The sequence below is a fragment of the Poecilia mexicana genome, unplaced genomic scaffold, assembly GCF_051168715.1.
Source record: "Poecilia mexicana isolate PSO_F unplaced genomic scaffold, ASM5116871v1 scaffold_15, whole genome shotgun sequence".
Taxonomy (NCBI): Eukaryota; Metazoa; Chordata; class Actinopteri; order Cyprinodontiformes; family Poeciliidae; genus Poecilia; species Poecilia mexicana.
The window spans coordinates 30,363,667-30,375,609 of record NW_028263384.1 but is presented as its reverse complement, the minus strand read 5'-3'; the positions used below and the strand labels follow the sequence as shown (position 1 = coordinate 30,375,609).

The 11,943-nt window shown below is 49.5% G+C and overlaps 1 protein-coding gene across 1 annotated transcript in view; it reads right to left on the bottom strand.

Moving 5' to 3' along the window:
• Positions 1-806: 806 nt before the first annotated feature.
• The window catches only part of LOC106906419 (uncharacterized), a 19,631-nt gene continuing 8,494 nt past the window's right edge, over positions 807-11,943 (bottom strand). Inside the window, exons 3-9 of the mRNA XM_014971686.2 lie at positions 9,904-11,733; positions 3,117-3,324; positions 2,512-2,650; positions 2,342-2,411; positions 2,178-2,224; positions 2,040-2,098; positions 807-1,517 (exon numbers count right to left, since the gene is read on the bottom strand). Coding sequence (XP_014827172.2) covers positions 1,475-1,517; positions 2,040-2,098; positions 2,178-2,224; positions 2,342-2,411; positions 2,512-2,650; positions 3,117-3,324; positions 9,904-11,733 — 2,396 coding nt within the window. The 3' untranslated portion in view covers positions 807-1,474. The remainder of the gene's footprint in view (positions 1,518-2,039; positions 2,099-2,177; positions 2,225-2,341; positions 2,412-2,511; positions 2,651-3,116; positions 3,325-9,903; positions 11,734-11,943) is intronic.

Sequence of the window (11,943 nt, the reverse complement as noted above, 5' to 3'; positions counted from 1 at the left end):
ACGGCTTTCCTCTGTTCTTTATCCACCACCACAATGTCCGGTTGGTTCGCCATTACCATCTTGTCTGTCTGGATCTGGTCCCACAGGATCTTAGCTCGGTCATTCTCCACCACCTTTGGGGGTGTTCCCCACTTTGACCTCGGGGCTTCCAGTCCATATTCTGCACAGATGTTCCTGTACACTATGCCCGCCACTTGGTTATGTCGTTCCATGTACGCTTTCCCTGCCAGCATTTTGCATATATATACACACACACTAAATGTGGTTCACTTTTATCATTCAGGTTTAAATTGATCTGATTTAAACTGATTGATTCTCAATCAGTTTTGGTTCTTTATAATTTATTGACTGAAAAAGTAGCGAGGAAAATTTTAATCCAAATTTTCACACTGCATTAATTTTTCTACATGCTGAGCTGTGAATAATTTCTCCACATTTATCCATAAGGCCAGAGAAGCTTCCTGCTGTTTTCATATGAAATTACTTTTAATGATATTGTACATAATTATATTACATATCCACTATTATTGAAGTGATGCTTTGAGTTCTGTAAATATACTGGAGGTTTTTAAACAGATTGTAACTAAAGTAAAACTGCAGCACTTGGTTTGTTATTCAGATGTAGGGACCATGTTTCACCAGCAGAGGGCGCCGCCGCATGGCAGGTTTTTATGTCAGATTTAAATAAAGATCATTAACGTGAGTAAGCTGTGTTCTGCTTTCATCACTTCCTGTCTAGCCAGAACCCTCTGGTGGTTCCGGTTCTGACCCGGTTAGCGGCAGACATGAAGGACTCGTGGTTCCGGTTCTGGTAGTTTGTCTAGAAGCTTTATTGATAACTGTTTACATCTCACAATGCATTCCACAACACGACTCCAGCGGAGTTTAATCAGCACAGGTGAAGAAGAAGAAGAAGTTTATCATTCACGATTAAAGAAGCAGAACAAACAGACGCTTTAAGCTCCGCCCACCTCACCTGGAAACACACCTGGCGGAGGGAAACGCCCGGCCGTTTCCTAGGAGACAGTGGGATGACGATGATCTAACAGGGTAACGGATTGTTCTACATGGTTCTACAGCTACCGAGCAGCGATGAAGAGTTTAGTGCAGACCCCTCCTCTTCCTCACAGCAGCCCCTCCCCAACTTGCTGCTGCCAGCCGCCTGTGATAGGCTGAGGGAAAGGGGGCGGGGCCAACCAGCTTTAAAATGTTTCTGAGACTGATTGGTTCACAGAAATAAAACAGATGATGATCATCATCATCATCATCATCATCAAAGCCACTGAACAATTCCCAGAAGCACAAAATAAGGAATTCTGAAATGGAAAAAAAAAAACAAAGAAAAGTTTCATAATCTGACAAATACATTAAGGGCAGCGCCCACCTGATCCTCCTCTTCCTCCTTCATTTCGTTTCCTCCAGCCCCCCCCTCCCATCAGGACTTCCTGAATCCAACCTTTGACCTTCCGTTCCTTCACTCCGCCTTACGCTTCAGTCCGGGAACCTTTTCCTGAATCCTGAAACACAAACAGGAAACAGGAGGCAGGAAGTGAGCCGCCGTACATGTCAAAATAAAACACTTGATGTTCTTGACAGCAGCGCCTTAAAGGGATGTTTCACTGTGAGGTCATCAGCAGGGGTCAGAGGTCACCGACCTCAAAACTACGCTAATTGAAATGACAGAAATGAAGTGAGGAAACGCTGCAGCATCATCTGTGATGCTCTGTGCCAGACGCATTAATGCTGAGAATATTAACGTGTGTGGAGAAGCAGACAAGCTGTCCCAGTAACACCAGTAACACCAGTGAGGTCTTCTCCTCCGCCACTGGGATCCTGAATGATTTATTTAATAGAATTTAAACTCTATTACACAAAGTGTTCATATCACTAGGATACGTGGTTACATCATCGGGTATGAACCATCTACTTCCTGGTAAAGCTCTTTCACATTAAAAGCCTGTTTCCTAAAGTCACAGCTTTTATTTTGAAACTCAGCCAAGATTCTCAGTCTGACTTTATATTAGTTTCTGTTGACTTACTTTTCCACAATATCCTTGACCTGGTTGGTGACCAGCGCCAGGTAGTGATCGATCTGAGCCTGAGGGAGACAGGAAGTTAGACCAGGACGGACCTCCAGCAGCACTGCTGGTGCATTCTGGGTAATGTCAGGGTCCTACCTGGTGTTTCTCATAGATGATAGGGCAGCTGAACGCTCCGACCAGACCTGCAACAGGAGGACATCATCAGAACCCAGAGGACCGCCTGCTGCAGCGCCACCAGGGGGCGCCGCCACAGAACCACCACTACCACAGAAACGCCACTAGAGGGCGCTGCCGCTCACCCAGGATCAGCAGAGTGAGACCGTTGAACAACGCGCCAACGTAGGTCAGGATCCACATCAGAATCGCAAACTGCAGGAAAACAGCGGGAGAAACTGGGTCAGAACCTCGTGTTTAATAATCCATTTATTAGCAGAACCAATCAGGACCGGATCCAGAGGTTCTGCCTCACCTTGATGGAGTCCACTAGGTCCTCCACCAGGAACAGACGCCTCAGCTCCTTGATGGTCCAGTTCAGCTTCTCCAGAATCCCGTCGCTGTACTTATGGACCAGGTCCGCGGACAGCGCCACCTCCTGGTCCAGGTACAGCCTGCGGGGCGGGACAGAGGTGAGTCAGAAGGTTTCCATGGTAACAGTGTCCGACTCGGCCCCATGTCTGGTTCTGTGGTTTTGAAGAATCAAAAAACGATTCCAGCTCCTGTTTGGGTTCATCTGAGCTGCAAACTGAGCAGGAACCTGGTTTGGTTCTGATCCACTTTGGTTCTGATCCAGCTGGTTCTGGTCCAGATTCTCAGAGCTCAGCTCCTGGTAATCCCAGTTAATGAGTCTGGACTCAGAAAGGTTCTGATCTGCAGCCAGAAGCGGATCAACCAACCGTGGTGCTGGAATAATCCCATCTGGACCAGAACCACTGAACAGAACCAACAGAACCAAAGTGGACCAGGAAGCAGGAAGTGTTTATTATTCTACTTTATAACATCTGAGGCACTGAATCTTAAGGTGTCATGTCAGAACCGGGCCAGAACGGAGCAGCACCGGGTCAGAAGCGGACTCACTTGAAGGGGTGGCCCTCGTCGGACTTCTGGATGGCCTGCAGGATGCCCTTGTATATCCTGAAGCAGATGGTGACGGAGAGCAGCGCCAGGCCGATGTAGGAGCAGACGCTGACGATGCTGCAGACGCTGAGCGACAGCAGCAGCAGCAGCGCCGCGCCGAACACCACGCCCGTCGTCTTCACGTCGCGCCAGTACACCAGCTCCACCACTAGGGGGCAGACACAGAGAGACGGTGACCTGCTGGAAGCCTGGTGACCAGAACCAGAACCAGAGCTTCACTGCTGAATTGATAAACATTAATGACTGATCCAGGTGAATCGGAGCAGATGATTGGTTCATGAAGATGGAGGGAAACCTGGTTCAACCGGACCAAAGTTCTGATCAGGTCCCGCCTCCGAAGGTCCAAACCGCTCAGAGACGTGTCACTTCCTGCTGATGTCATGCTAAAGCTAACGCTGCAGGCAGTTTGAGCTGCTAAATGGTTAAAGTTTGTGATTCTACAGTAGAACCAAACAGAGTGGTCTAGTCCAAGGTCCAGATCCTGTAGCTCCCTCCTGTAGTCCGTTTTGGACCAGAACCATAAACACAGACCTGAGGAAAGACTTTGATCCACTCGCTAAAACAGGACAACTCATCATTATGCAGGTTTATAAAGTTACACTCAAAATAATTTGATTATTCTGCCTGTCAGGAGAAAACACAGGAAAACACACATCTGCACCTTATTGTTATTCATTCACTGATAAATGTCACAATTTCAAACTAATTTTAGCTCTAATGTTTAGTAAGCTTACATTGGAAGCTAAATATTTAGCTTTACACTGACTAAATATTTAGCTCTAAACTAAATATTTAGTTTGAAAACTAGATGAATATTATTTTTACAGAATATTTACTTATCTTCTTAAATATTTAGCTTGCTAGTTAAATATTTTGTTTTAAGTTGTGTCATTTCTAAGATTGTTTTCTGTGATGAGTCTGAATAACCAAATTATTGCTGATGTTTCTATAAGGCTTCCCATATTTAATACGCTGTGAATCACAGACTAACTTCATCCTCCTGCAGGTTAACCTGCGTCCAGCTCAGCGGGTTTAAACTCGACCTAAATATAAACTTTATTCAGTTAAACACGATTGCTGCTTCCGATTAAACCAGAAATGATCATTTCCGCTCAACCCACCGCCGTTTCCGCCTCGCTTCCGCCGGTGTTAGCATGCTAACCGTTAGCTTCCTGCGGACAGCCATGTTCCCAGAAGAACCAGCGGCTGAGGCGGACCGGACGGAGCAGGAAGGGGGAGCGGGGCTCCAAATGTGGCCGCCTGCCTCATATGGTAACGGGCTGCCCGCGGCACCGGAGCCGGCTAAAAATAGAGCCCGCACCGCAACGCTCTCTACCTGGCCACAGATCTGGTTTCACCACCGCTCCGGTTCAACTCGTCCCGTTTGACCCGCTTCACCTCCCTTCTCCCCGGACAGACCCCCGCCTCACGCCGGGACCGAACCTCAGAGTCCGGGTTAACCTCCGCAGGAGGCCGGCTCCTCCCGCAGCAGGTGCCGGTCTGAGCCCCACACCGCGCGCCTCCCGGGCAGCCAAAGCCCGCTGCCAGAGCGCTACCAGAGGACATCGAAGCTCACTAACCCCGCTCGGCGTCCATGTTGAACCTCCCGGAGCCTCCAGCAGCAGCACGGCGGCTCCGCCTCCGGCTGACCGGAGATCACGCTCCGTGGGCGGGGGGCGGGACATGCGCAGCTCGGCCCCCACGGAGGAGACAATCACCATATTTACTGATTCATTTCCAATATATGATCAATAAACCAGCCAGGAGAGTTTATTACCGTATTAAAATATTCACCGATTTATTAATAAATCTGGACAAATTCCTCACAATAACTTATTTAATTTAAATAATTCATCCAGCCTGCGATGGAAATGAGTTTATCATCACAACAGGAAACAAAGAAAACTATTTCCGTTTTTCAATATTTCTACAGATATAAATCTGAAAAGTGCGGCATGCCCTTGTTTTTAACCCAGAACCGGGTCCGGCTGCAGATCTTCTGAACATCTGGACCAATTTACAACCAGCTGGACTCAGGTCTGGGCTTTGACTAGGCCGTTCTATCCCATGAATCAACTCTGATCTCAACCATCCCATAATTATCTGACCTTTTTCCCACAGCATGATGCTGCCATCACCATGTCCCTCTTGGCTGAGACTCCGAGTCCTGTCCCAGACGAGTCAGAACCGCTGATCTGGGTTCAGTCGGTCCAGAACCCGACCCGGCACTGATAAGCCTGGTTCAGTCGGCCCGGGTTGTAAAAGCAGGTCGTAAAAGCAAAGCGCTGCAGATAAAAGGTCCAACATTCAAATCAGCTGCAGGCCAGGTGCATGCTGGGAGAAGAGGTCCACCAGAACCAGAGCTGAGGCACACACACACAAACACACACACAGCTGCTGAGTCACCATGCAGCTGGATCAATGATAACAGACCAGAACCAGCCGGTTCTGATAGGTTCTGTTGTTTCCTCCTGGTTCTGATCCAGAACCTCCAGCAGGACAGAACCTGGCCCAGTCAGAACCAGATAACCTCTGGACCGTTCTCCAGAACCAAACGGATCAATGATCTAATCGCCGACTCAGCGGTTGGGAGGCGGCACCAAGGGCCTGACCCGTTTGGACCTCTGCAGACCTCCAGCTGACTGCTTGATGAGCAGAACTCAGCAGCTGGTTCTGGTCGGACTGCAGCTTTAACTGCAGTTCCCCTGCAACCAATCATTAACCTGACCTTTGACCCGGCCTGCTGCATGTCCAAATGTCCCGTCTGCGAACCCAACAACCAGATCCAATCAGAACCATTTGGACCCAATCAGATCCAACCAGAACCAGCCTACCCTGCTCCCTCCAGGACTGGCTGACCGGCTCCTTCCTCTCCAAGCAGCTGCTCTCCATGCCGACCGACCCGATCCGACCGGATCAGCAGACACACATTCCCACCAACCGGGTGAGTGAGCAGAGAGAGAGGCTGAGGAAGAGGAGGAGGAGGAAGGACAGCAGCTCCTCCTGCTGTCAGCTGACTGAACCGTGACGCAGAGCCTGGAGCCGCCTGGACCTCCTCCTCCTCTTCCTCCTCCTCCTCCTCCTCCAGATTAAACCTTTCTGCATTATTCTCCATACTAACCTGGTTCTGACAAAACCAACTGGACCCGCCCCACTGGAGCTGCTCCTCCTCCTGTAACCAGCTGCTCAATGACCTTTGGCCTCCATGTGAGGCAGTGACCTCTGACCTCTGGGTCAGGATCTGAGAACACTTTTGTTCCGTAGAAACATCTGGACCTGCTTCCTGCAGATTAAAGGTCCAGATTATATTCTGACTCCTGCTGGGCGGGACCAGCTCAGGTTGCCATGGTGACGCACCGATCGGGCCGGATCGATGGAAAACGTCCCGCTGTTTGTTCAGCTACACAGGAAACATGGAGGATTTATTCACTTAGCAAATCTTCAGGCTATTAGCACAACATTTAGCTCCAAGCTACATATTTAGCATAAAGCTACATATGTATTTAGTGTAAAGCTAAATATTTTGGAGCTAAATTTTCAGTTAGAGAAATATTTTCTTTGTAAACTGAATATTTAGCTAACCAGCTTAACACTTAGCTGGTTGAAACTGATTTTAAAAACTAAACCTTCATATATTTTCTTCTATCAGTGTTAATTAATTAATTTTTGACAGTAAATTTAAGAACGGCGCTCCAAAGTGAGTTTCTGTGAGGCCTTAAACCCAACAAGATCTCCAGTGTTAATCCATCAAAGTTCAGTTTTATTTATTTAATCAGGAAAAATAAACATTTGAGAAAAGCTGGTATATTCTGCTAGTGGCTGCATTCAGCCACCAGGGGGAGCTGCTCCCTCTGGTCCACTGCAGAGACATCAGACTTCATGTCTGAAGCTTCAAACTGAGTCAGACCCAGACAGCAGGAAAGACTCCAGCTCCCATGATGCACTGGGGGATCAAGCTAAAAGCCCCCCCCCAACCACGTCAACACCAACATGACCTCTGACCTGTAGTCAGTCTGCAGAATCCATCCACTCTCCATGAACATGATTCATTCTGACCTTTAATGATTCCTTTGAACAGTTCCTTTTCCAGCTGCTGTCAGTCTGAAAATCAAAAACTTGTTGTAAAGATAAGATGAAGGTTCTGATCCAGCAGCGTAAACCCGGTGGGTTGAACAGAACCGGCTCATCGATAAACACCTGCAGCATTTCAAGTTATCCAGACGGACCGGACTGGAAGGAAACCAGTAGGTTCTACAGTCATGACTAAAATAATTAGTGAATGCTAATTCAGCTGCAGCGTTTTTAATTAGAATCAAACAGAAAACCTACATGTGTCCGTAAAATGTCTCATTTATGAAGACAGAAATTAAATTCATCACTTTCTCAGTAGATCAAGAATCAATTATCCAATCAGTTATTGATTACCAATAGTGGCCACCGCTCATTAAAAAGTTAGCTGTGCTAACTCTAAAGCTAACGCTAAAGCACAAAATCAACATGGTAATTAGTGGAAGCTAATGCTAACATGCTACAGCAACATGATTGGCTGAAGTGTGCCCACTACTGCAGCATGGTAAATTAGCGCTGTGGAGCTAAGTGAGCTAAGCACTGGCTAACACACTAAACAAAACATTAGCTTTGCATTTGAAAGGGGCCTTTAAATAAAGGATATTATTATTGTGGTTATTCTTAGCGCACAGCAGAAATGCTTCTACTAATAGGACTTTGGAATTTATCTGGAAAAAGGGCTAGCTAAGCTAAGTGCGATAAGCAATATGCTAATGTGCAAAACTAAAAATTAGCTGTGCTATTAGTGGATTAGCATAGTGTGTCCACCACATCATTCTTTGATCTTTTCATCAGTAGTTTAGTTGAGTTACTAGATTGGTGATTAAAATGTCAGGTTGAATTATTTTTGTTAATAAACTGTTTTATAATGTAGAGAAGTTTGTCTGTATTTATGCCATAAACATAATTTATGGGTTTATTTATAAAATGTTGAGACTGAACTATCTGGCTGTTATTTTCCTGATAATGAACAGATTCCCTGTCTTCTACTTTTGTTAATAATTATTCTATTTACTGACAGATATTTATAGCCACAGCAAACATTTTGCTTCAGCATCCAGCTGATCCCGCTGGAGGGTGTATGAATATATCTGAGCCAGCAAAACAGCAGCAGTAGAACCATCAGAACCTGATGAGGCAGCAGATCAATGAGGCTGATCGGATCGGATCAGCATGACATCAGCAGAACATTTGCTGACTGGTTCTGGAGAGAGGAGCTGAGAATGTCGCAATGCAGGGAGGAGGAGGGGGAGGAGGAGGAGAGGGAGGAGGAGGGGGGGGAGGAGGGGGAGGAGGAGGAGAGGGAGGAGGAGGGGGGGGAGGAGGGGGAGGAGGAGGGGGGAGGAGGAGAGGGAGGAGGAGGGGGGAGGAGGAGGAGGGGGAAGTGGGGAAGGACGGAGAGGAGAGGAGGAGGAGGAGGAAGAGGAGGGAGAGGAGGAGGAGGGGGAGAGAAGGAGGGGGAGGAGGGAGAGGAGGAGGAGTAGGAGGAGGAAGAGGAGGGAGAGGAGGAGGAGGGGGAGAGAAGGAGGGGGAGGAGGGAGAGGAGGAGGAGGGGGAGAGAAGGAGGGGGAGGTAGAGGAGGAGGGAGAGGAGAAGGAGTAGGAGGAGGAAGAGGAGGGAGAGGAGGAGGAGGGGGAGAGAAGGAGGGGGAGGAGGGAGAGGAGGAGGAGGGGGAGAGAAGGAGGGGGAGGAGGAGGAAGGAGAGGAGTAGGAGGAGGAAGAGGAGGAAGAGGAGGAGTAGGAGGAGGAAGAGGAGGAGGAGGGGGAGAGAAGGAGGAGGAGGAGGGAGAGGAGGAGGAAGAGGAGGAGTAGGAGGAGGAAGAGGAGGAAGAGGAGGAGGAGGGGGAGAGAAGGAGGGGGAGGAGGGAGAGGAAGAGGAGGGAGAGGAGGAGGAGGGAGAGGAGTAGGAGGAGGAAGAGGAGGAGTAGGAGGAGGAAGAGGAGGAAGAGGAGGAGGAGGGAGAGGAGGAGGAGGGAGAGGAGGAGGACCATCTGCCTGGTTTCTGCTTCCTGATCCGTTTCCGTTTCATAACATTTTACTTTCTGATCTGATTAAAATCTTTAATTTTGTTGGTTATGAATGTTTTTCTGAACCCAGCAGCTCCGGAGACGAGGGCTGCAGGGAACAGAGCGGTCCGGTCCGGTCCGGTTCTGGTGACAGAGAGCTGGGGCCCCTCAGGAGGTGTTGGGTTGCAGAGCCATATCTCCGGTTATTTCCAGAGCCGAGGAAAGCTCGGATACAGGAGTCTAACTCAGCACCCTCATACTGAGGACAGCAGCTGGACCGGCCCGGTTCTGGTTCCCGCTCACCAGGGAGCGAGAATGTTTCAGGGCGGAGGACGGGTTAGAGGAGAAAACAAGAACTCAACAATGAACAAAAAGCTCCAAAAGTCCAACAGAACCAAACGCAGGAGTTAATGTAGAACAGAACCAGAACAGAACCGGGACGATGCAGGAACAGAAGGTGACGTATGCGGAGGTGGAGTCAAACTGAAAGGTGGAGATGGATGGGATGTGGATGAAGATGGAGGTTCTGGTGGAAACCAAGGAGTATGTGTTTGTGGGTGGATCATGGGTGGGGGGCAGAGAATGAGGGGGGCAGGGGAGGTGACGTGGGTGGGGCTGGGGGTGGAGTCCATGCTGGGACGACTTTCTGTTACCTGCTCTTATGTTCAGATTTGGCATCTTAAACAGTTTGCTGCCCGCGGTGCTCCTCTGGGGGGCCGGCTGCTCGGGGTTCTCGGCCGGCAGACGGGTGGGTGGCGCCTGGCTCGGGGGGGTCTCCAGCTCGGCCTTGGTCTTCTGTGGGGAGGCGTGGGTGAGGAGATGGTAGGAGCTCTGGCTAAGGGCTTCTGGCTCAGGAACCTTTTCCGCGGCGGCAGGCGTGTCCTTCAGGCCAAAGCCAAGGTCATCATCCAGGGGGATCTCTGGAGGCTTCGGGGATGAGAACTTGGAGGGGTCCAGAGCCTCGAGGAACTCATCGATCACACCTCGGGGTGGCCGCTCAATGAACTCAAACTCCTCTGAGGAGACCTCGTGCTCAGACACCTCCTCAGCAACCTCCGGCTCCTCCAGCTCCATCTTCAGGTCTTTCTTCTCCGTTTCTACCTGGAAGCTGGCGGGGTTCTTGGCCATGGCCTCCAGAACAGGTGACAGGGAATCTGCGGTTGGAGACTCAGAGTCTGAATCTTCAGCGGTGGTCTTCTTGCTCTGAAAGTCAAGCGGCTCAAACCTTTCAATCTTTTTGGGAGAATCGTTGCTGGAGAACCAGTCTTTCTGCTCAATCTGGACAGGTTCCTCTGCTTTAACCTTTGGCGGGGTGGTCTCCTCGGCCTCCTTGACCAGATCAAAGTCTCCAAAGCTTTTGCTGTCTTCAACAGTTGTACCGTCTGCAGATCTCGCTTCCATCTCCTCGGTCATCTCCTTCAGGAGAGACACTTTGGTATCAAAAGCAAACGGGTTGTTAGCAGATAGGTTGATCGGAGGGTTGGGCGACTCCATCATCCGGCGTTCCAGGATGGGGCTCTGCTCCTCTGGACTTCCCTCAGAAGAGCCAGAGTCCACTTTGTCAGGGTTGAGAGGGGAAGACTTCAGGATGTCTGGAAGCGACGGCGGCAAAACAGAGTCCTCTTCATCTTCTTCTTCTTCATCTTCTTTCAGACCAGAGGAGAACTGGTTCATTGACTCCAAGAGGGCTTCACTGGCCCTCTTAGTGGTCTCGAAAAGTTTGCCCTCATCTAGGATGGATGGTTGGTTCTCCTGGGACTCTCCAGTCTGCCTGTACTGGACCAGATCTGGTGTGGGACTCTCTGACATCTTGGTGTCAGATTTTGATTCTCCAAAATGGGAATAGCCACTGTCGGCTAGCGGGGAATATCCATCAAACGGGTTATTATTCTTCTTTACCTCATAATTCAAGTCTTCGTCTTCATCAGACTGGTTGCCACAAACGTCTGGTTCATATCTGGAGGAGCTAATGGGTGTTGTGTCCTTGGTGAAGGAATCCATGGAGACCTTGGAGTTGACTTCAGATGAGAGGAACGGTGAATCCCAGTGCTCTGTTGGGTTAGAGGAGGTAAGGTGAGACTCATGAACCATCATCAGAGGGTTGACAGGGGAGGGGCCGGTGGAGGACCTGTCTGAGCTAATCATCTTCTCCTCAGGGGAAAACGAAATGCCGCTGTCTTCACACGGATTATGAGGCCCTGAGTCTTTCCCTAAACTCAGGTAGGGAGCAGCTAGGGAATCTAGAAGGTCCTCCTTGGCTTTACCACATCCGGGTCCAGAGTCGCCTTCTTCGCCATCCCAAGGCATATTCTTGGAGAGAATATTGGGGGGTGTGGTGGAGAAGGAGCCCAGGGGTGCAGCAGATCCTGGGGGAGGGGGCTGGTTGGGACTCTCGGTCAGAGACAGCTCTTCCAGAGAGTCGGGTGAGTGGAGAGGGGAGATAGGAGAGATGGGTGCAGGGGAGTCACCCTTCTGCCCAAGTTCTTGAGTAGAAAGGGAGGAGGGAAAACGCATACAGCACAAATATCAAAAACATACTCCATTCCTTACAGTGCCCACCACACCTGGGTACAATCCACTCTAAGGAAGGTTTCCAGAAAGACCTAGAGGTCCAGACCAGACAAAAGCTGCTGGACATTCACCACCAGTCCTGCATTCCCCAAAACAGAGACAGCTGAAAGAAGCGTAACATC